The sequence below is a fragment of the Phasianus colchicus genome, chromosome 2, assembly GCF_987193195.1.
Source record: "Phasianus colchicus chromosome 2, bPhaCol1.hap1.1, whole genome shotgun sequence".
NCBI lineage: Eukaryota > Metazoa > Chordata > Aves > Galliformes > Phasianidae > Phasianus > Phasianus colchicus.
Genome location: NC_143437.1, coordinates 66,515,451 through 66,539,947, shown reverse-complemented (window position 1 = coordinate 66,539,947; position 24,497 = coordinate 66,515,451). Strand labels below are relative to the sequence as shown.

Sequence of the window (24,497 nt, the reverse complement as noted above, 5' to 3'; positions counted from 1 at the left end):
TCTTGCCTGCTAATGAGAACCAAATGATAATGAATTTAATTGAAATATTTCTTAAATATAATCTTGCTGGAATGCAAGAGTTCTTGAAATGAAAAACCTAATTTTGTCCTGCATGGAATAGTTCCATAATAGTTTTTGCCTTATTCATAGGTAAAATAGTTGGAAAGCATTAAACAACTTTATTGCATTTTGTATAAACCTTTGGCTGTGATGTTCACAAATCATATATGATGAAATTTCATATATTGGCTGTGCAAATGAATGTGATTTTTTTTTTTCTGTATGATCCATAGGACATAGGACATAGTCAAGCATAAATTTAAATACAAAACTTTACTCAATTCATTTCAGACAGGAGAGGAGAATGTACATGAACAGCTCACCTTCTCCACTGTCAAAGACAATCTCTCCCTTTATTTTCAACTCTATGTTTTAGATTCATATTTAAAGCAACTCTTACAGCTGAGGCAGGGGATAAGATTATTTATCATCAAATTTTATCATTGTAATTTTTAATAGTGACAAGAAGTTGCTGAGTTAAAAGCTAAGAATCTAAATACAAAGACTCAGCAGAACTGTCAAAGGGAAAATAATGAAAGTCTGTAAAGCACTGTAAAACACTGTAAAGCAGTATCAAAGATCATAAAGATTCTGTCATTATTTCAGATACCAGCACGTTAAGCCAGTTCTGTAAATATATCATACCAAAAATTTTAATTTCACATGCTTGCAATTATTGTTGAGACTAATACAAGCTATAAAGCATTAAAAAGGGAAGGATACACTATAAAAGTGTTTGTGGTCTACCTGGAAATATCGCCCTTTATCATACATGTAAGCCTGGAGCTCTGCAAATTGTACAGTTGTCTTACAGAGCAGTAGAAGTACGCATTTCAAAGGTGATGCTTTATAATAATAATTAGCTGAGTTTGATGCTGAACTTAAAAATTTGTTAACATCTTAAGAAAGCAAGCAATCCACAAAAATGAAAAATTAATTTCTAGTGGAAATTGATTAAGTTGGTACATAGCTTGCTTACAGCAAGAAGTTCGTCTGGTTCCTGATTTCCATCCAGTTCAATAAGATACTGTGAATCCTGTTCAGCCATCAAATCCTGTTTAAGAACAAAGACACATTCATCAGTTGAATATAGTTAACCAGATAATGACACTGAAGCTCATTTTGTTCCTGTAAGTATCAAAGCTTGAACTACTAGGGATTTCAGTAAAATCAAGATTCATTGAACTGATGTCTTAAAAAATCTCAGGATTCCAGAGTAAAATCAACAATCAGATTTGAAAATTTTGTACTATTGATTTCAGTATGTATTTCAGAACTTGGGGAAATGTTGTAGTATGCCTTGTGCTCACCTCCATGAAACGTCTCAAATAAAAACAAACAAACAAACAAACAAAAACTGAAAATATTGTATGATATTTTAAACAATCTCTAGTTAAGCATCATCCTGATGTTTTGGTTTTTTTCCTTACTTCTAAAGAACGAAGCATTGTATCCTTATACAAGCCAACTCTTTCCTCTATATTTTCAAGCATATCTTCGGGCCTTTGCACTAACTGATGAATCATTTCTGACACTGTAAGTGAATCTTGCGCAATCTGAGGAAGCAAAAGTTAAATACTTCAATGTAAAGAAATGCAATAGTGTACTAAACTAAATTTTGTCTACAGTCAGAAGTAAATATAATAATTCTCTGGAGTACTTCAGTGAGTGATCCAACCTTTTAACGTAGGGCAAGAAACACCTCAGTGACTTTTAAGTTCAAGGCTGACTCTAGGTTGAGCTATACATTAATCAGTATTTGCTGTTATTTAAACCTGTCATTTTAATTTTAATTTTATTAACCTATCAATTTAATTTTAATTACCCCACATTGCTTAAAGAAAAACAGAAATTGAATTAAGATTAGAACTCAGCAAAATTAGTTCATAATCTACTATGGTGATATTTTAGAATGTTGGAATTTGTTCTACTTTATCTGCAGTATATTTTAATACTTTACAATCTTTAGAAATTAGTATTACTTACTTCTTCTTCCATCTCTTCAACTCCCACTTCTTCGTTCTCCTCTTCAAGCTGATCACTATTTTTCTTTTGTTTTTCTATAAGATTAGGATCCCACTGGTTCCTCTGATATACTTGCCCTGAATCAGGGCGTTGCCTTTGTCCTGATATTCTTTGGCATAAGTCATAGTCTGAACACTAGCAAGGAATATGTAAAAGAAAATGTATTTAGTGTACTGCTATAATCACATTATGCTTCCTACACCTTCAGAATATGGGGAATGGGAAACTCTTTGGCAAATACTTGAATTTCTAAATTTCTTCTCTAACACCTTCTAAACAAATAAAAACATTCACCAATAGCAAAGTTACTTGGGGCAAAAATAAAATATTTAATAAGTTTTTTCCCTTCAGCATTTTATTTTGTATCAGCAATGCAGCTACTACTTGAACACATTTAAGTTATTTTCAGCTGTAGTTCAGGAATAAATCATTTGCAGACAGGCTCATGATTGCTCTTGCAGTCAACATTAAATCAATTTTAGTAGCCACCTCTGACCTCATAGATCTTTACTGTTCCCAAAAATATAGTGCTATTGTCTCAGAGGTTAAAGATTTTCAGCAGTTTGAAGCTCTGGAAAAACAAGCATGGGTTTTTCTGCAAAAATCCCTGCAGGGTATATTAGTTTAACATTAGACACAGATCTTGTCATTTAACTTGGCAGGAAGGTAAGCATCACACAGTTCTTTGATCACTCCTTCCCACCCTCCCAAGTGGAATGAGAGAGAGATTTGGAAATAAAATAGAACACGTGTTGAGATAAAAACTATTTGCTATCAACACTGTCTTGGCAGAAACCAGGACAACGGGTAAATCTGGATGTAAAATTGATATCTTTAAATTCTACTGTGGAACTGTAGGTGGAACATGATAAATAATTTTTCTTCCCTTCTGCATTACTAAAATTTATCCTTCAAACATGAGTGAAAAATCTGAGATGACAAGAAAGCAATGCAGTCAATGAATTCAAAAGGTGACAGAAAGAGGGAGAATCAGTTTCTACAGAGGAAGATAGAGTTTCTGGTATCACATTGCTAGCGAAAGGCACACTACATACATTACCTAAAGCATCCCTGGAAATACAGCAATACTTCAGGATATTTCTATATTTCTGCTCTAAGAACCATATGGCTGACATAGGCTGCCATATGACATAGCACATTTTGAAATAGGGAAGAAGAAATTTGGTCAGGTATTTTGTCAAAGGTTTTCTGTCACTTTTCTTGGAAAATAAAACTTCTCTAGATTTGTCTGTAACAACAGTATTTGATTGTTCTAGAGTAATCTACTGTGCCCCTTCTTTCTTTCTTTCTTTTTTTCCTTCTTTCTTTCTTTTTTTTTCTTTTTTTGATGTAATGAAAATAGTTGCCATTCTGACATGACTGTGAATACAGCTGTAACACACTAAAATTGAAGGCAAAATTTTTATTTTAATTTGGGCCAAAGATTTTAATGAACATTCAGTCTCAGTCTTCTTTCCAGAAGAGAAGATGATGTAAGAACATGAAGTAAATAATTCTGTTTTATTTAGAGTGTAGATGGAATCACTCCTCTATTTGTACTACTTCATATGAAACCAAATAGTATGAATTTTCAAGAGCTGGGGTTCCTCACTATCTGGTATTAAAGAAAAGACTGACCTCCTGTAGTTGAAAAAAATCAAAGCAAACTGGAAAACAGAACAAAAATATGTTTCTCTGGTCTTTTATGATCTTTCCAAGAGAAGAAAAAAAGAAGTTTGAAATAGGTGTTCAAGCATTTTGACTATGCATGGTCAAACAGATTAAGTCTGAAAAGTAAGGAAAAAACTTAGTCATTAAAAAGCTCTATCTCAAATCTGACAAAGAGATAGAGTTGGCCCATGCATGAAGTCTTAGCATCTGACAAACCATGTAGATACGACAACTAGAATCAAAATTTTGGAGTATAGCACCAGAGGCTCACTATTCAGTGTTGTCTCAGAAGACCATTCAACACATTTGGAGTATAAGGAGGAAAGAATCTAATTAATAAATGAAACATTGCAAGAAGAAGGGCATGTTCATGACTGTACATTCTTGTACAATAGGAATGCAAGGACTGTAGATTTTACTGAGTTATAGGAAATACTCATTATTTTACATGATTAGTGCTTATAATGGAACAAACTAGTGGAATTTTATTCCACTATAAAAGAGAACAATTAATTACTTCTCAATAAATGCTATACTCAAAAGCATAGGAGAAAATACTATCTTCTGACTTATGCAGTATGTAAGTCTTCTAACAATTAGGCAAATGACTAGCAAGTTACTGAAAGTGACATTACCTTAATGTTAATCAGGAAATCTGGTTTTAATTTCAGATTTTTAATTTTCTCCATTTGCTGAGAAACAGTCATATATTCCTCTGAGAGAGAAGGAAATCCGCTGAGAACATAACCTGCAGAATACATTTTAATAAATCTTTTAGAGACTTATGACAAATATACAAGTAGTTATACTTATCTCCTTCAGAGGTAACATCTATATAGTGGCACAATTTTAAACTATAAATATAACACTGTTAAAAAAAAATACACCTGTCTCCTCCAAATTAAATACATACTTAAATGTATTTGTTTCAACATAATATAGGACTCTGAAATCCTGTTAACTCAGTTGAGAAATAAAAGAAATATGTAGACATTAAGGATCATATTCAGACAATCTACTTCATGTTCCTAACTTGTATTATAATGACTAAAAGAAAATAAGCTTTTAGGGACCATTTTTTGCCCCTAAAAGGCATTGTGAAAGATACTGCAAAAATAGCTATATAGCCTTTAAAAGCCATTGCTTGCATTGACAATAAAAGGAGCCTGAACTCCTCTGTGGAATATACACAGAGCTCCTGGGTGTTTAATCCTCTCAAGGGGAAGCACTGTGCACACCATATACATAACAACTTGGCAAGCATCCATACAATCAGGATTAACAATGTTGAGTCCTTTTCAGCAAAGACACTGACTATGCATGACAGACATGGTGGTAATTTTTCCTACTATTAGTATGCACTGTCCCAGAAATATTAGTACCCGTGGCTTCAAGTTCCTGGGGAAGTACTGTAACTACAAATAAGTGCATACAATACAATAACAACTCTATCATGAGGAACTCAATGTTCATGAAGCCACAGTGAGAGACTAAAAAAAAAAAAGAATATTCCCTCAGAGAAATGGTGCATACTCCCAGTGCTTAAGATTTTACATGACAAACTTTATATGCAAGTCTATGCAACCCAAAAACATAGCAGCAGCCTTTGCTGCAGCTACTAGAACTGAAGACTCCCTCTCCCTTTGGGGAGCTTCCATCCACAGATGTAAAATTTATGGAAGAACCTAAATAAGAGAGAATATAGTGTGCAGTCATTCCTCTGGGAGACATAAAACTTGGATTCTGGTTTGTTGATACATGCAGAAGATTCTAGTAGGCAGTGAGATGCAGGAAGCTTGCACAACTTCTGCTAATAAAAACTTAGTTAGCAACATCTGACCTGAAAATAATGTGAATGTAGCATCTTATGCTACACATATGCAAAGTATCCCAAACTGTTTGCTTTGCCCCAGGCTGACGATGCTGTGGGGAAACTAACAATGAAGAAGCTTGCATAAGACAATCATGAAACAGATCAAACAGTAAGCAGGAGATTACTAGGAGATTTTGAGAAAAGGAGAAATCAACTGGAAAAGAAACTCTAAAGAAAGATTACAATTTGAGGGAAAAGACCTTAGAATGAGAGCAAGGTAACGGCAGCCAAACCAGTCTTGATTGGCCAGCATTACCAACTTCTGTTTAGGCCTGACAGAGCAGCTTCCATGTCAAGTGCTGCAAGCAACTTGCATTTCTGTATGACAGAGCAGGCTTCAATTAGCAGTGACCCACACCTCCAGCGTGCATGTGAGAACTTCTGGGGTGCTTTCTCAATGGTATGTGGACTAGATTAGAGGAAAAGGCACACATGAGGCAGGAGCATGCGTGCCATGTTTCCAACAGAATGCACTCTGAAAAGAAGAAATGTGTGCTTCTACTACCCACCCAACTCTGAAAGAAGGTTTGCATGCAGAACCCTGCAAGTTTGAGTATATTCAAGTTTTAGGACTTCAGCAATCTGTAGGTGTTTACATCTGGGAAGTGCTTAATCTCGTGGTGTATCTATGGCGTGGCTGATGCTGAACCCATACAGTGAATTCCAGTTCACTGATTGTCAGTTAATAACTTACCATTAATAAATCAATCAACAACTTTCGTCATGATTTGATTTAAATCATGCATTGAGACCAGCCCTGCAGAGGTGGTCTTGGGGGTTCTGGTGGGTGGAAAGCTGAATATGAGGCAGCAGTGTGTGCTCCCAGCCCATTAGGCCTTCTGTGTCCTGATCTGCATCACAAGAGAGGTGGTCTGCAGGCTGAGGAAGGTGACTGTTTCCTCCTCCTTTGCCCTTATGAAGCCCATTCTGTAGTACTGTGTCTAGGTGTGGGGCAGCCAGCACGAGAAAGATGTGGGGCTGTCCAGAGATGATCAGGGGGATGGAGCCCTACAAAAAAAGGTTGAAGGTGCTGGGCTTCTTCAGCTTGGAGAAGGATCTGGCCTTCGAGTACTTGAAGGGAGATTAAAAGCAGGAGGGAGACTGACATTCTACACTGTGTGATAGAAATAGAACAAGGGGTAATACTTGTAAATCAAAAAGGGGAATTTAGATTCAATATTAGGTGGAAATTTTTTGCTCAGAGAGTGGCGAGGCACTGGCAGAGCTGCCCAGAGAAGCTGTGGGTGCCCCATCCCTGGAGGCACTCCAGGTCAGCTGAGCTGGGGGCTGGCAGCCCTGCCCATGGCAGGGGCTGGGAGTGGGTGGGCTCTAAGGTCCCCTCCATCCCAAGCTTTTCTATGATTCTACAAATTCATCAGTTTTCTCCTGTGACAATGACAAACAATTTTCTTTTGCAAATACTATTTAGGCTAACAGGATACGAACTTGATGGCTTTCTTGTTCTATTAAAAAAAATAGCAAGCATGTCAGCTACATAAAGATTATTATTCTGTAACTTCTTACCTACAATCCTGAAATACAAGCTTGCTCATTATTTTTCTTTTTATTTTTTTTAAAGAGACACTTCTTATTCTGAGAAATAGCTGAGCAGCTTCATATTTGCCCTCATTAAGATCTCAAAGAACTAAACTCTGTATATAGTGACTTACAAATTTTAAATATTACCAGTTGTTTTAGCACTTCTTAATACCTCTGGCACATCAGTTCCCCAGATAATATTTCTTATATATTATATATAATATTTCTTATTATCTTATATTTCTTATATTGCTTATTTTCCAAGTAAGAAGAATATACAAAGGCTGCTTTGAAAGTAATGTCTCCTATTTTGTTCTGTTGGTCCACAATGTCAGAGGTGGGTGTTGGTGGTATGGCAGTAGAGGTTGAACTTTCCTGCCAATATTGCATTAGATTTTTGCTGTATGATGGATGGTAGCAGAGGGGCAGTCTGACAGAATGGAATCTGACATGGAAATGCAGGTGAAGCTAAGGTGGGTTATTGAATTCCTCCATGTGGAAAAATTGGCACCTACTGACATTCGTAAATGCTTTTTGAGTGTTCATGAAGACCAAGCAGTGGATGTGAGCACAGTGAGGCAGTGGGTGGTACATTTCAGCAGTGATGAAAGCAACAGTGGGTCATTTCTGCTGGTGCAGATTTTTATGAGCTTGGCATGCAGGCTTTTATTCATCTGGTGAAAATGCATCCGTAATGGTAGTGCCTGTGCTGAAAAATAGTGCCTTGTAGCTGAGAATGTCCTCTATCAAATAGAGTATCAAATAGAGTATCAAATAGTGCTCTTTGTATCTGTTGTAGTTTTCATGGAAATAAATAGAAGGCATTATATTTAAAGCAACCTACATATTAAGATAATAGTTGCCAAGTAAAAAGTAATTAGATCTGGAAAATACTTAACAGAAATTGGTTCTGGAGATGAGTTCTAGTTACTAGAAAAAATAGTGAGGACATAGTCTGTTCTACTACATCCCCATTTTGGGGATCTGTAATATAAAAAATGGTTCAGCCACAAGAGCCAAATTTATCAACCTCATGTTTACAGTCTATAGGATTTCTGTGGTCTTCTGTTATATACACATCTTAGACATTCATCATCAGACTGACTCAGAGAAGAAAATTCATATTACACAGACTTCTCTTCAGGCTTTTATTAAAGTCCTGACCTTACAGAATAATAGCAGCATTTTCATTCAAATCTTTGTTTCCCCATCACCTCCTTTTTTTTACTTCTTCCCTTTATCTGTCTTTTGCCTACAGTTCCAAAAGCCTGGCTTCATCAGGTAAGACCACTTCTTTTGTAGAAGGTCTTGGCCCAGAGAAGGAACAAAAACTTTAAAACCAAAAGCTTACTGAAACTTGCTGGCTTTCAGAGCAGTAGAGATTTTACATGGTCTTGGCAGTATACCCGACTCTTTCCTATAACGGATATTTCAAATTAAAGTCTGTACCAGAAAAATATACTACTTTCTCATAACCCAGTGTCAGTGAGAAAATGGAAAGAGAATAAACAATTGTGTAGACTTTACTACCTCACAGTTCAAATAATCTTTTCCTTCTTTTTCAATATCTCAAATGTTTAAAATATTTTGCTGGCAATTATTTATTTATTGTTACAGAAGTATTCAAGCCAAAATTCTGTAGTTTAAATCCCACAACTTTATATTCAGATGTCACTATCCCACTATCCAATGAGAGTCGTTGCAACACTTAACATTCATCTTCTCAAAATGAACTTAACATTGGATTGGAACAATGCATTCTGAACTACAATATTGGTAAAAATATTCCTTAAATACACTCTGTTTAGAGATGTTCCACAACCTGAGGTGCACAACAAAGGGGCTACAGTCTAACATACCATTACATATATTTGAGCAGTAATAGATGCAAAGTTTGACAAAATTGTGCTTAGCTTATTCTTGGAAGTTTAGGCTATAAGTAGACTTACCAAAATGTGCAACTTCTGGTGACTCAATCTTTTTCAGAATCATTTCTGTAACAAGTTCTTCAGAAATACTTTGACCTTTGAAAAGCAATTCTTGACACTAAGGTAAAATGCAAAACAGAGCCTTACACAATGTACATTTGCCAAGAATGTGACAAAATTTACTGTCAGATTACACTTTTTACCTTAAGCCCATATTCTGTTTCTTCATGAATATTCATTTGAATTACTTCCAAAGCTGCAGAAGCACATCAGATGAAGTTAATAGAATTCATAAAATTTAATTTATATACAGATATGTCAATGCAGGCACACACTCATATGTATATACCTACATATACAAACACACATACATGCAATTGCTTAAGTCAGCTACCTCTGTACCTTTGGGTTGATTATGATTATGACAGTCAACATTTGATGGTCAAACATTTGAAAGTGCTGCCCGGTGAGATGGTGGAGTCTCACTCCTTGGGGATATTTCACACTTAAATGGACATATCCTTGAGCAATCTTCTCTGGTTGACACTCTAGTGATACTCTGTGATCTCTAAATTTCCCTTCTGAGCTAAATTATGATTCTGCATGTTGAATTTTTTTCATATTCAGAACGAAAACAAGCTGTTAGCAAATGTTGAAGGAATGTATGTGTATGTACACATGTGAATACATCACAGTAAAAAAGATTAGTAGAAGCATAGTGAGCAAAAAAAAGCTAAGACGCTGTCTGAATTTACTACAAATAACTAAATAATGGACATAAAAATGCAATAAGTGAGGTTTACAGTGATCATTAATAAAAACTTTAAAATGACAAAGATAATATTGCCACAATAGACTGCCTAAGATTTTTAAAAAGCAACTTGGTAGATATTTGTTAGTACTGGCTTAAGTACATTTGAGCAATGTGGATCGGCTTAATTCATGAATTCATTTTGAATTTAGTCTAACCTATGTTTTGGACCAGGTATTAATCAATCTCGTTAGTTAAAAATTCTATATTTACTTAGCTAAAAAAGCACTTTTCTCATACTGATTTTTTTCATATTATAATCCAAAGCCTTCAAAATAAGATAAAGATACTTCATTTGATAAATATATATTCACAGAAACATGAGATGTTACAACGTCCACTAGAGGGCTTTTATTAGCGCAGTTAAAAATACTGAGGGTACACTTAAAAAAAAAAAAAAGTAATGAAAATTGATATTGAAATGGTTAATTCATAATATCAGGGTTAACCCCTTAAATCAGATTTTTATATAATTAGATGTATAATTCTGTGGTTGCCAACCCACTCTCCATCATATTGGAAAAGTCATGGCTTTCAGGTGAAGTCCCTGGTGACTGGGAAAAGGGAGATGTTGCTCCCATTTTTAAGAAAGGGAGAAAGGAAGACCCGGGGAACTACAGGCTGGTGAGCCTCATGTCTGTGCCTGGGAAGATCATGGAGCAGATCCACCTGGAAGACATGTTAAGGCACATGCAAGATGAAGACCTGATCCAAGATAACCTGATGAGGCTGGAGAACCTCTCCTACAAAGACAAGCTGAGGGAGCTTGGCTTATTCAGTCTGGAGAAGATAGGCTGTGGGGAGACCTCATTGCAGCCTTCTGGTACTTGAAGATTAGAAATAGGAGGAGACTGACTTTTTACATGGACTGAGAGTGACCAAGGGGAAATAACTTTAACTTGAAACAGGGGAGATTTAGGTTAGACGTTACCATCCTTTACTTAGAAGTGGTGAGGCACTGTCACAGGCTGCCCAGAGAAGCTGTGGCTGCTCCATCCCTGAAGGCATTCAAGGCCAGGTTGGATGGGACCCTGGGCAGCTGAGCTGGGGGCTGGCAGCCCTGTCCACAGCAGTGGATTGGAACCAGATTGGCTTTCAGGACCCTTCCAACCTCAGATGAAATCTTGCATTCTAGTGCATGATGAGAGAGCTTAGCTATGACTTCTGAAACAAACCATTCCATTGGGCTTTTTTGTTTTAGAAATTTTAAAGTGCCAGCTACATTCCTTCCATGATTTCTTACACTGATATAAAAACTATGCTTCTGTTTCTTGGGAGTACATCCCTCCCCCCCTGCCCCCCCCCCCCCCTTGTATTAGGCACAGGACAAACAGAAAGGAAAGATCCTTTTATTTTTTCATGGTCTGTTTCAGAAAATCTCTATGTTCCCTGGACCTCAATCAGTTCCCTCCACATTAACTCAAAGAATCACATGAATCACTTTACAGGATTGAGGATGTAAGTTGGTTATCGTGTTACATGTATCTCCTTCTAAAACAAGAGGTATAATGAATTTAATACAATGTTCCAAACATAGTGCATGTTTACCTTCTATTAAAATGCATTTCCATATTTGTGCTATTTTTCTGGCTAATGTTTTCTTTCCAGAACCCTTAAAAAGAAAAATATTATAAAAACAGTTAAAACCAGCCATCAGGACTAGGACTTCTGACTTATGCACTAGAAAAACATAAACATTCATTTTAACTGCCTTTTGCAGTTGAGTACCTCCAAAGTAATAGTACTAACTTTATTAGTGAGTAATTCTGTTTAAAGCTCAGCTATGATTTGCCCATAATTCCTATGAGAAGCTGTAACACTGAAATTTATTATCTTCAGTCCCAAAGCAAATTATGATGAAAATTTCTTCAGTTATTTCTAAGAGACATACAAATAGTATTCTTTGACTAAAACAATGAATGCATAAAAACTGCCCTAGTTGCTCCACAAATCTGTTTTAGATACAGATAAAATCCTTATTTTATCCTTTAAATTAATTCAGAGGAACCAACGTAACCAAGAATAAATAATGAGTTCTTTATGAGTATGTCTACCTCAATAGGATTGTGCAAATCTCACAAGCTTCCACTGTTAGGAATATTTTGTCCTTTTGTCAAGGGCATTCAAGAAGACCTTTCTTTGACAGTCTACATGCCCTAGATTAATATTGTGATTGAAAAATACTAAAAAAAAAAAAAAAAAAAAGACAAACTACTCTCTCAATAATTAACATTACATCAATAAACACAGTCTAGTCAGAGCTTACATCTTTCAGGTGAGATGAGAATACATGCATTTGGCTTAGCTTCAACAGCACTAGAATCACCTTATTAAGTTACGTGGACACACCAGCCATATAAATAAAAGATATTATCATAGAAATAGAATGTTTAAAACTCTGCTCTCTTGGCCAGGATTCTTCACTTCCAACCCTTTGTTAAAATCTGTAGATCTGTCTAGTATTAACATCAATCATTTGCTGAATGCAATGATTTCGAAAGAGAATCTCTCCTGTTTTTTGCATGGTCTTTCAATGAGCATGTTATGTTTTCAGTCTCTAAAAATGTGAAGCTACTTTGTCCATAGAAAGTTAGAAGACTGAGGTTTATTTAAACCAGACAAGCCAGACCACTCTAGTTTTCTGCAGATCTGAATGCATTTTTTAAAGTCTCATGCTGACTGAAGTTCACTTTTCAGCTATAACCTTATGCTCTCAAGCTGTGATGCTTGCATCTCATCCAATTGCAGAACAACACCTTGGCTTCTTTCTCCTTTTGGTCATTAGTAAAGATTTGCAGCTGAGCGTTATGCTGGAGCCAAGGTGTAGAAATAATAGATAACTGTGCACACACTAAGGACTGGGAGTCCTTCAGTCTGGTGAAAGAAGTCTTACAAGAAAGGAAATGTTGTATCTGCATCTCACTCTTTAGACATTTCCCGTGATATAATCTGCCACTGCCTTTTGATGATATGTGCTGGCAAAGTGCACAATGCGGGATTGGGTGTACGTTACTATCTGGTGTGGCCCAGATAGAGGGACTTGGAGTGTGCTTTGGTGGGTCAGTTGGCACTGAAGGGTATGTTGGTTGTAGGTACACATCACTTCTCTGCAAATTGCTCTATGGTCATTTCAAACTGTGTTATGGTACCTAATTAAATCACATGCAGAGCTGCTTGAGAACATCGTGTTCACAATGGATGTGGAGTGCTCTGAAGGTACTTTCAGAGACAATGACACTGTTTAAGAGAAAAACAGCTTACAGAGCACCAGTGGTGTGCTTGAGTGCCTACCAGGATCAATTCAGACATAAGGCAAACTTCCACCTGTTTAGAACTGACTTCAGCACACTAAAGTGCTGTAGTAAAAACCACCCCTCAAATACTCTGCACTTGAGAGGAAGAAATCTGAGAACTTTATAATCACAAAGTATCATTTTTTTTCTAAATCAAAGAGACCACAACTTATTCTTAAAGAAGAGAAATCTTGAATTATAATTCTAATACAGCTCAACTCATCAGGATACCAAGATGGACTTCAATTTACTCCCAGTTGCACAGCACATAACTATATTAAAGGTCGTTAAAATATTTAATATCTCATTGCATGTCTGTAAGTCAGTATGTTAATCTGAAGGTTCTTTCATGCCTACTTATATCTTTGTCATAGAATCATAGAATGGCCTGGGTTGAAAAGAACCACAACGATCATCTAGTTTCAACCCCCTGCTATGTGCAGGGTCGCCAACCACCAGACCAGGCTGCCCAGAGCCACATCCAGCCTGGCCTTGAATGCCTCCAGGGATGGGGGCATCCACAGCCTCCTTGGGCAACCTGTTCCAGTGTGTCACCACCCTCTGTGCGAAGAACTTCCTCCTAATATCTAACCTAAACCTGTCAAGTGTACTAAAAATTTGAATAGTAAAGTAACATAAAGACAATCCAGTTGCCATTAGGAAATCTTTTAGTATTTTGGATATTTCCCAACACGTGCCTTTTCATTACAGGAATACCACTTCCTAGTGCACTTGTGTAGTCATTCAGGCAAAAAAATTGGCCTTGTTAGATGCAATCAGAATCTTTACCTCAATCTGCAGGATTTGCTTAGTAGAGAAGATGAAAAAGTAGCCCCCTGTTTTACTGCAGTGTCCCTACACTAATCCTTTTGAAAAGAGAAGGAAAACTGCTAGGAGTGTATCTAAGGAAAACAGTTAACTTCTATCAGACATCTTACAGGCTTTCCGAGGACCATTATGCACGTGGGCTTGGACAACAGAAAGAATTTTTCAGCTTCATCCTCATCAAAGATGTCTGTGAAGGGTTGAGGCTGTTTTTCTTCTTGGGAAGCCATAAGTTACCTGAGATTGGAAGAAAAAAAAAAGCTTGTTATAAAATACAGTTCGTGTATGCATAAAAATGGCAGATACTTAAAAATAATGATGTGATAAGGCAAACTGCTTAGTAACAAAAGATGCTGTAAAAGGGAAAGCATTCAGTCGATACAGCACATATAAGCTCTTGGAACTGCTTCTGCAGAACCACCATTGGAACACCCCCATCTCCAGCTGCTGCCACATGAACGTTGATAACAACTTCTTTCTTCCTTCCTCTCCAAACTGTCTGTAGCCGTTTATAAAGCAGCTCCGACACTCACCACCCAAACGGCCGTGCCACGGCTCTCTCCTCCCCAGCGGTCCTGGGGCAGCCAGGTTGCAACGGCAGCATCACGTGTGTGCGTCCCCGTCACCCGGCAACAGGAGAGCCCCGCCCCTTCCCGATAGCCCCGCCCCTTCCTGATAGCCCCGCCCCCTTCTCCCATCCGCCCCGCCAAATCGAAGCTCAGAGTGGAGCGGGTCTCTCCCCGGAGCTGTCCTTCGTGCTGAACCACCCGCCCGCGGGGCCACCGGCGCGGTGCTTCCTTCCCGGCGCGCCGCCCAGCCCCTCCGAGGAGCGGTCCCGCGCTGCCCCTGAGCCCCGCCAGCCGTAAGGCGGCAGCGCAGGCGCTGTCTCACCCTCCGGTGGGCGCCTGCGCGGCGCTGCTCCGGCCCTTCCGCCTTCTGCCAGTGCCGCCGGTTGGGCCGTGCTACCGTCTCCGGCCCTGCAGTGTCTCCTTCTCGTGCAGTCCTCCCGTAGCTGTGGACTGCCTGCCCGGCGGGCGGCCACCCTTCCCTCTGTCCCCCGCCGCGACTCCGGGCCGGGGCGAGGCTCCAGCGCAGTGGGGCCGCCATGCCGGCTGCGGCCGCCGCCCCCTTGATCAGTTCAGTGCAGAAGCTGGTGCTGTACGAGACCAGGGCTGTAAGTAGCTTGGTGTGAGCACCCCGAGGGAGCGCCGCTTTGCTGCTGGGCCTGGAGCTCCCGACCCGGTGTCTGTGTTGGAACAGGCTGCACAGAGAGGTTGTGGATGCCCCGTCCCTGGAGGTGTTCAAGGCCAGATTGGATGGAGTCCTGGGCAGCCTGGTCTAGCATTAAATGGGGAGGCTGGTGGCCCTGCATGTGGTTGGAGATTCGTGATCCTTAAGGTCCCTTCCAACCCTGGCCATTCTGTGATTCTGTGCTTTTGTTTGGCAGTACGGTGGTTTTACACCAGAGAAAGTTGTGGATGGAGTTAGGCACGTGTCTTTAAATGCAATGTTAGCTGTAAGTGTTACCTGTAGTGGTAACAGAACTGTGGTTTTCATTGCTGGAGGTGGTGTAACCTCATGAAAATATATCTGAATGGCACATGTAGGCCCAAAGGAAGCCCAGTGCCATGAGGAACAGGAATCACAGCCTTGCTGGGAGACAAGTTTGTGCTGCTGTGCAGTTTACCCTCCCAAACAACCTAGGAAAGATTGAAGTATGCAGATGTATTGCTGCCAGATAAAAGGGGGAGTTAAGGCTTCTCTTGCTCCAGAGTGTTTCTTTTCCTCCAAAGGCTGGAGGAATTTTGATGACTGATTTAATGCATCCTTCTTATTGTTGCTGGAAAATACTTTATTGTATTTCATATGGGTGAAGGGCAGTGGGAAATACGATTCCTCAGTGAGGTCCTGCATTACTGAATTTCATTATACTTGAAGCACAGCTTTTGCTGCTTTTCAGAGAGCCAAAGTCCAGCTTTTTTTCACTGACATGCATGTATAGCTGGTTTAATTTGTGCTGATCTGTAAGTCTTGGTCTGAGAGACACCCTGCTGCTTACGGAGGCCATGTCGTGCTCCAGGGTTCTGTCAGCTGTAATCCTGTAGGCCTTTTGGAGGGATCACACTAGTTTAGGTACCATATTCTTTTGTGTCTGATGGGAGAGAGCTGGCAGTATCTGCCTGTGTGGGCAGGCTTTGGTCTGCCCATGCTTTGCTGTGTCAGTAAGGGGAGAAGCAGCTGTCCTGAGTTCTGGAGGAGGCTTTGGTCAGCTGTGAGAGGCAGTGGTGTGTGGATCTGCATTTGCATTGGAAATGTTTCAACTGTGTAGTGGTGTGTTCCCTCAGTCACTGCTTGTGAGGTAGATGGAGTATTTTCCCTAAATGTGACTATATACTCCTATTTAAAAAACAAAAAGTATGTTGTACTAGTACAAACTGCAGTGCTTTGAGTCCTGAAGTTCTTATTCTAGTACTCTTTTGAATAGGCCAAATGCTATATGAATCATTTTGGAATAATTGTTTGAAAATTCTTGATGCACAGACTCACGTAGGTTGGAAGGGAGTTCTGGTGATCATCTTGCCCAGCCCCTGCTCAAAGCAGTCTCAGCTAGAGCATGTTGCTCAGGACTGATTTAGAAGTATCTCCACGTATGGAGATTCTGTAGCCTCTGTAGAGAACCTGGGCTAGAGCTTGAATACCCTTGTGATTAAAATAAATAAGTAAATCCTCACACTGAGTTACAGTCCTGTGTGATTCGACATACATCCATTGCAGCTTGTCTCTTCACCCCTGTGAAGAGTTTGGCTCTGTGTTACCTATGCTTTCTCATTGGATCGTTTTAGAGAGCAAAACTGAACAAAACCAGCTCTCCAGGTCTCTTCCCATGTGCTCTGTCTCCCTAATCATGTTGTTAGCTGTCTGCTGGACTCACTCTATGTCAATGCCTTTCTTGTCCTAGGGCACTCAAAACAGAACTTGTGACTTGACAGAATCATAGAGGATCTTAGAGGAAAATTTGTTGTTACAAGTGATTCATTGTCATGTTGGGCTGCTGGCAAAACTTCCACTTCTTCTCCCTGAGGTAGCTCTGGCCCATGCAGCCTCCTTTGCATCAAATCTAATAATCATAAAATTCCCAGCTGTGACAGTTAGTCACTGATATGACGGAAGCATCACCCAGACATGAAATTCAGTAGCCTTCTCCTGGTTCAGGTTGCTCTTCTATTTTTCCTTAAGGCTGTACACATGCAAGATATGAAATGAGTAGGAGTGCAGGGACCAAACTTTGTATCAGATACAAGGTATATGAAACCGGACCCCAAGATTCCTTAGGGAGACCTTGAGAAGACAAGGAAGGGATGACTTAGGCTGTGAGCGGTGGGAGAAACACTGAGGGTACATCTCATTTCAGTAAAAGGCCTTTGTTGGATGTGATGGAGAGACAAAATTGATAAGAAAGTAGAAATAGTTCAGAAAGTATTTTTTTCTCCTTTTTGAGGGGAAAAAAATACAGTAGATTTAATGGAGTCAAACAGGAAAGCCTCCTAGAGGTGAGGAAAACTGAATTTACACTGCCAATTGAAGTAACAATGAGCAAAATTCTGTATTTTCCATTAACACTTATATTTATGGCACTTGCTGAGACTGACCTTTTGAACATGTGCTTTGGTTCGATAAATACTGTGGAGATTTAAATTGTATCTCCTGCTTATTCAAGCAAGTTGAAGGCTTGTTCAGAAGTAGTCAAGAAAATGAACTGAAACTGTTGTATTCATATCAGTGTCAATAATCTCTCATTTTATTCAGATATTTACTGTTGAAATGCACACCAGAGGGCAGTAAAGATGCTTCAGCAATGTGAAACAAAGATATTTTCTTATCCAGGAGAAGATTGATCTTCTGTGTATCCCGCAGACAAAACCCATCTGAAAGCTGTAGGCCAGTTCGTTGGGAATTATCATTCCCCTGAGTTAGTCTGACGTCGAGTAAATCAATTTGTGCCATCTCTGTAAAGTCACATCACTTACCTGTTTTCAGAATATTATGAGGCTTAATTAATACTATTTTATTCTAATCAGGTTCTTCTACAGCCTTCATGTTCACAGTATCCAGATGACTCCCACGTGTTTATTAAGCAATGTGACTTGCATAATTACTCGTAGATTTTTCTGCCTTCCACTCCCCGGGATAACTCTCTGACTATTTATTTGTTTGTTTGTTTATTTTATTTGTCTTTAAAATAATTGGAAAGATTTTCTATGAACCAAACAAGGTTAAAGGATGTGGATATCTTAAGCCAAGGTTAAATGGGATAAACTTTATTGCAGAAAATGATCTGACAGAAAAAAACTACTGATTTCTGTAGATGCTTATCTAATATATTTGAAAAATGTTGGAAGTAATGAACAATTTCCCAGACAACCATTAGCTACCATAATTTTCTAGCTAGAATTTGCTATGAAATTGTATCTCTCCCAAGTGAATTCATCAATGAATGAGAGCCCCTCTCAGTTGGACTCTGTCCTATTCCCTCTGTATTGGTATTCCAGGACTGGCAATGACATAGCTGAGCAAAGGACAGACTTGGGGCAAGAGAGAGAATTTTGTGAAAGTCAGGAAAATATTGTTTCCATCTTAAATGTCTTGGTGTACTTCCAGGTGTATGGGCAATAAAAGAGAAATGTAATTGACTGGTGAGGTCTAGGACTATTTGTTAGCAGATGCTCGGTGGAATAACAGTGATGAAAATATAACAAGTTTAGAAGGATATGTAAGTATGCATATATATATTGTCCTGAGTGTCATCATGTAGTCACTAGATCAACAAGAGAGTAATACTCTTACAGATCTAGTTTTACTGTGAGTCCACTTTTCTGTATAGCATTATAATAAGGGTTTTGTTGTTAAATGGTCACAAATTGATGTATTTAAATACAGTGGAAGGATGAAGAAAAATAAGAAAAATAGTTGTGAAAAGAACAAAAAGAGAAGTGGACCTGCTTGGAGAGAGAAGAAAAATCATTTAGCTAAACAGTGGAATGACTATAAATATTTTCAACAAGTTGTTCATGTCAGGGGTGATGCTGTGACTGGAACTTAAATGGAATATTTAATCCACACCAAAGTCCTCTGCATAATTTTCTGTAGGAAAGTAGTTGAAAATGGAGGTAAATAACATAAAGTGCAGTCAAAGATGCTAACAGATTAACCTGATTGTTTTGCATATCTTCATCTAAAAATTAGATGGCCTGACGTATTTAAATCAAATGCTCTACGGAGGTGCAGCACCACAAGGAAAGTCTATAGCTTCCCTAGTGGAAGGGAGGTTATTAGAGAAGTTAATTGTGGATTCAATAAGGAATCGTCTCATGGGGGTGATTTTTTTTTTTTTTTTCCCGAGTAATTGCTTTAGGACCAATATGTTTTAGCAATTACAGTAATGATCTTGGCCTCAAATGAGGGCGAGCTCTGAAATATTGCCAATAATTGGGGTAGTCAGAGCACAAGATTGCATGAAATAATGATAACCCTCAGGAGTATATAAAAGAAATAATTTGGAGTAGAATAGTATACTAAGAAACTTAATGCACCTTAGGCAGATTATACACCATAGAAGTTTTGTGGGAGGTTATTAATTCAGAAGCAAGAGAGGAGGAAGATCTGGGTAATTTAGCAGAAGAAAAATTGGGAGGCTTAGCTGCTCAAGTACAACTGTGAAAAAGGAAGATGTGATCTTTTGTATTATGGTCCTTAATGAGAAAAATACTAATATATCTATATGAAGAGACCTCATATGGCATGTTGTGTATACTTTCTATTCCTCCACATTAAAGAAATAAGAACTAAAATTAGAATGGATACACTGAAGGTCCAATGAGTAAAATAGGCACTAGCCTTCTCTTAGGAGGAGCAAAGGATAAAGAATATTTATTTATTATTATAATAAAGGATCATAATTTTTTTTTAATTAATGAGGTGCTGAAAAGGGATCCAATTACTTCTGTTTCTAAAACCATTCTGTCAGAATAGATGTTAAAAAAGGGAGATTCAATTTGGCTAAAGGAAAAATGTATAGATGTATAATTAATAAATTTAAATGAAAATTAGAAGGGAGAATTTTAGGAAACTCAGTGCAAGCAGCAAGAGTAAAGTCTGAACTGGGACAAAAAGCTTTGAATGCATTGGGTTGGAAGGGAATTGCCAAATGTTGTGACTTTAGCATACAGAATGAGTAGCCATTCATGCATGCCCCCAGAATGGTGTTTTAAAGGCAGTGGTTTAAAATTTCCCATCTTGAAAATGTCTGCTTTTAAGAACTTCAACAGCTTATGGGAAGCACGCATCATGCTGACTGAGTTTTTTGCTATTTTCAGGTACATCTTTTCATTCTTTATCATCTCTTTCTTTCTCTGTATCATCCCACCAGTTTGTACAAGGTCAAAGATACTCCTATAATAGCAGTGGGATCTATAGAAAGATGGAATATAGAGCAGTTTTTGCTGTGTCTTGCATCTAAGTGCAATTACTTTTCTTCCTTCTTTGCTATAGTTGAGCCCATATTTTTGTTACCCTTATTCAAAGCCTGGTTTATACCATGAAGAATTTCTGATCCACAGTCAAGTTCAGTATATATTAAAACTACCACAAAGAGGAAGAGGCTAAGTTTTTCTTGCATAATTTCATGCCTGCTCTGAAGGGGAGGTGGATGTTTGGCAGCAGGAGATGGCTACCATTGTGCTGCTTAGTTAAGCAGAAATGTAAGCAGAGGGATCCAGTGGTGCACTTATCCAACATCAGGCTTCATATGAAGACCACTCATGTGGCAACCCAGCGTGTTTTTTTCAGCTGCTGGTTTCATCCATAAATATCTTCCGATATCGATTGCAGGTGTTCAGGTGCTGGCAGGGACCTGTGGGGCTCCTCTGTGAGTTGAAGTCAGGGCAGCCAGATCCAGTGGCCCCTCCACAGTGTAGGGCTGGCCCCTGAAGCTGTGATGGTGACACCTCAGGGAGAACACGCTTGAGAAATGGGTTGAAACATGAGGTAGACAGTGGGGAGGACCCTGATGAAGCAGATCTCCACACTGCATCCTGTGGAGGGCCCTGTGCTTGGGCAGGAGGACATTTCCTAAATAACTGAGAGGAACTACTCTGATTTTTCTAAGTGATGAACGAAATGGAAGTTCGTCATGGTGCTAACATTTCTTAATGGCAATTAGCCTATACAAACAAGCAAGTCATAATTTAAAACTAGGAGTTCAAAGTAATTTTGTTAAAAGAGGAAAAATAAAAAGAGAATGTTTGATTTCGGAACTCTCATCTTCCTCTATAAACGACAGTTTGCAGCAAGAAGTCTCTTATTTGCTTAGGCTCCTTTCAGAAGAAGCTATTTTTATGGGTTTGGCCGAATCAAAAGATTGATAAAAGAGGGTGTAAAGCCTTTCAATTAGATTTCTTTGGTTAAAACTTAGTCCCGGGTGAAGGTGACTAATGATTGTTCCCATCTCATGGTTGCTTAGTGATAATTGTAAGATGAAGCTTCAGTCCAGATCTCATAGGCAAGCATCTGCATGGTACACTTGTGAACAAATTTCAGTAAAGGCCAAGGCAGACTAAGCCTGGAAACGGTGTGGTTCATCTTCAGTGATGGTTGCATGGCATCCACAGAGCAGTATGAGGAGGGCTGCAGTTTCCCTTGCGTACTGTTCTGTTGAGAGAGTTCTTTGTCAAGGTTGTTTATTTATCTAAACACAGAGGGTTTGCTGTAGAGTGCAATTGTTTGAAACGTTTTGAAAATGCTCCCATTTGTTGGTTCAACTGAGTAATAAACTGAATAAAAATAGAAACTCCCAGAAAGGTTTCTGCAGTTTACCTGTGAATTCTCGTTTCTTTTTCTGTAATTATAGCTGTTAATCAAAATAGTTGTGAGCAGTACAACCCATTTGAGTTTTGATTAACTTTCTGACTATTGCATTGCAATAGAAATTAATTAATGTGATGATCCGTACTCAGTGTTGCGTTGATTTAGCATTTTTCTTTACTCTTTCCTAGTATTTGTGTTATAGCAAATTTAATTGAAGTACATGCCACTGATAGGGTTTTATTTTTTGCTCAGTGTCATCCAGAAATGTCTGATTTTGTTTAGTTTTTAATTGTTAGTCTTCATATCATCTTTGTTTTAATTTCAAATCTTAAAGGTTGAATATGAGCTGATATATCATGATAATGTTTTTCATACAGCTCTGGGGTTGTTGCTTGTTAGCAGTCCCCAAAACTTTCCAAGATAGAAGTCCAATCTGGGGTTCCTTGTTTTGAATACTAGTCCAAATTCAAAGATTCTTGGAGTTTTTCTTCATTACTTCCATAAGAATATCCTGTAATCTAATCTAATCCATCCCTCTGCTACCACTGTAAGCAGCAGAACTTTGAGTTGGCCCCACAGCTGAGCATAGCTCACTGGCAGCCACCAAGCTGATGTGAATGGTGCATTCCTCATAGCACTCCCTGATGTATTTTCCTTCTATTAAAATGGAAATGGGAAAGTATTCAGCTTGGTAGTAGTATTTGAAACTCTGTCCATCTGTCTGTCTTCCTGGGTGTCATGTGCCGTGTTTCAGCTTTAAATATGGTCTTTGATTCCAGTTACCATTTGGACAAATTGAAGCTGTACTGTCATATTTTAATTCAGAATGATAAGTCAGTTAACACAGATGTCACTTGCAGGAGCAATTATGCTTATTTAATGAGCAGGACACAAGGAGACATCACTGACCTGTACTGTGGTATCATGGGCTGCATAACATTGTTTGGCCTCAGTTGATTCTTTTCTGCAAATAGAAAAGCAGCATTTATTCTTAAAGTACAAGCTGACTCATTATCTGTGGGTTGCAGATGAATATGATATTTCCTCTGCCCATTTACTTGCTGCTGCATAAAGAAGTAAAACGTGTAATGGTGTGGTCTAAGCAAGAGTCTGGCTTGGTGGCTTGGTGTTTATTTCAGGTGGGTGATGCAGCAGGACAATCCCATCCTCCACCTTTGTGCCACTCAGCCTTATGTGGTGGGTGTCTGACCAGCTGCTTGTCCTTGTGATTCCCTTCCCAGGAAGTGCAGATGTGGGTACGAATGGATCTGCCCTGTGCCAAGGGCTTCAGTGGGGGTGGGCTGTGATAAGGTGTGTTTAGGGGGGCTTCTTAGCTGTCACTAAGAAGCAGAGTAAAGAGCAGAACTGGGCTGCCCAACCACTCAGTAAGCTCTGTAATGTTTGTGTGCGAGGTGCAGCAAGGTATGGCGGTGTTCCCTCTTGCAGTTCATAGAATCACAGAACAGTTTGGGTTGGAAAAAACCTCAAAATCTTGCTAAGTCCAACCCCCTGCCATAGGCAGACTCCCCAGCTCAGGCTTCCCAGGGCCCCATCCAACCTGGCCTTGAACACATCCGGGGGTGGGACCCCCACAGCTTCCTTAGGCAACGTGGTCCAGCACCTAACAACCTTCTAAGTAAAGAATTTCCTTATATCTCTAATCTAAATTTCCCCTCTCTTACCTGAAAGCCATTCCCTCTTGTCCTATCACTGTCAGACAGTGTAAATTGTCTCCCTCCTGTTTTTAATCTCCCTTTTTGTACTGGAAGACTGCAATGAGGTCTCGCCAGTACCTTTTCTTCTTCCACCTGAAAAACTCCAGCTCTCTCAGCCTTTCTTTGTAGGAGAGTTCTCGAAGTGTTTTTTTCTTAATAAGTAATTCGTGTAAATTATGAAATTGTTGTGTGAATGTTGTTATTGATTTTTTTCTCCCACACCTTTGAATCCATGTGACTATTAAAGTTTAGAGCTGGCTGCATAGATTCACATGGACTTGCCATGCTTTCCTCCTAGGCTGGGCATTATTTATGAGTTACATCTTGCCGTTTGGTAGCATCATACTGAGTTAAATGGATTAGTGAAATGAGAGGAGCCTATAGCAAATCAGTTCTGCAATCTACACTTACTTTTAATTCTTTTAAGTCTAGGCAGTCACTGGTAGTGTGTTTCCATTATATGAGACATACTATCCATTCATCTGCAGTCTTTCCTTGATATTTTAAATGAGAAATGTTTATTTTAAAATAGTATTTTTAATCAGCACTGTTGATCAAAACAAGAGCTTGTGCTGTGGAAGAATATTGGTAAGAATTTTATCATTGGAAATAATAATTAAAACAAAGGCAGGTAACTGCTGCACTACTAAAGTACTTGAATTTTTTCTTTCTTCAAAAGGAACTTCAGAAGGCCTGTTAAGTGCAGGATGACAGATATGTAACATACATTAGAAGTTTTGAAAGAGATTTCTGCATGAATATCCTTCATTATCAGTATGACAAAGTGAAAGTAAATAATGCATTTTTCCAGTTATATTAAAAAAAAAAAAACGTTAGACCTCTTTCTTACAAGTTTTTGTCTCTTTCTTTGCAATTTAATTCTCTGTATAAAGT

At 38.7% G+C, this 24,497-nt stretch overlaps 2 protein-coding genes across 6 annotated transcripts in view; one reads left to right on the top strand and one right to left on the bottom strand.

Moving 5' to 3' along the window:
- The window catches only part of AK9 (adenylate kinase 9), a 58,468-nt gene extending 43,792 nt beyond the window's left edge, over positions 1 to 14,676 (bottom strand). For 2 of the 4 annotated variants that reach the window (XM_031611285.2, XM_090135895.1), the window contains exons 1-9: positions 14,559 to 14,675; positions 14,139 to 14,262; positions 11,456 to 11,519; positions 9,300 to 9,352; positions 9,118 to 9,214; positions 4,392 to 4,504; positions 2,047 to 2,220; positions 1,491 to 1,616; positions 1,040 to 1,114 (exon numbers count right to left, since the gene is read on the bottom strand). In XM_031611285.2, the coding sequence (XP_031467145.2) occupies positions 1,040 to 1,114; positions 1,491 to 1,616; positions 2,047 to 2,220; positions 4,392 to 4,504; positions 9,118 to 9,214; positions 9,300 to 9,352; positions 11,456 to 11,519; positions 14,139 to 14,255 (819 nt within the window). In that variant the 5' untranslated portion in view covers positions 14,256 to 14,262; positions 14,559 to 14,675. Of the gene's footprint in view, positions 1 to 1,039; positions 1,115 to 1,490; positions 1,617 to 2,046; positions 2,221 to 4,391; positions 4,505 to 9,117; positions 9,215 to 9,299; positions 9,353 to 11,455; positions 11,520 to 14,138; positions 14,263 to 14,558 lie in introns of all 4 variants that reach the window. The other 2 variants (XM_031611286.2, XM_031611287.2) reach the window with 2 other exon arrangements.
- A 123-nt stretch (positions 14,677 to 14,799) lies between these two features.
- Positions 14,800 to 24,497, top strand: part of FIG4 (FIG4 phosphoinositide 5-phosphatase) — a 65,433-nt gene continuing 55,735 nt past the window's right edge. The window contains exon 1 of one of the 2 annotated variants that reach the window (XM_031611290.2): positions 14,800 to 15,199. In XM_031611290.2, coding sequence (XP_031467150.2) covers positions 15,131 to 15,199 — 69 coding nt within the window. In that variant the 5' untranslated portion in view covers positions 14,800 to 15,130. Of the gene's footprint in view, positions 15,200 to 22,446; positions 23,028 to 24,497 lie in introns of those variants that run through there. The other variant, XM_031611291.2, reaches the window with a different exon arrangement.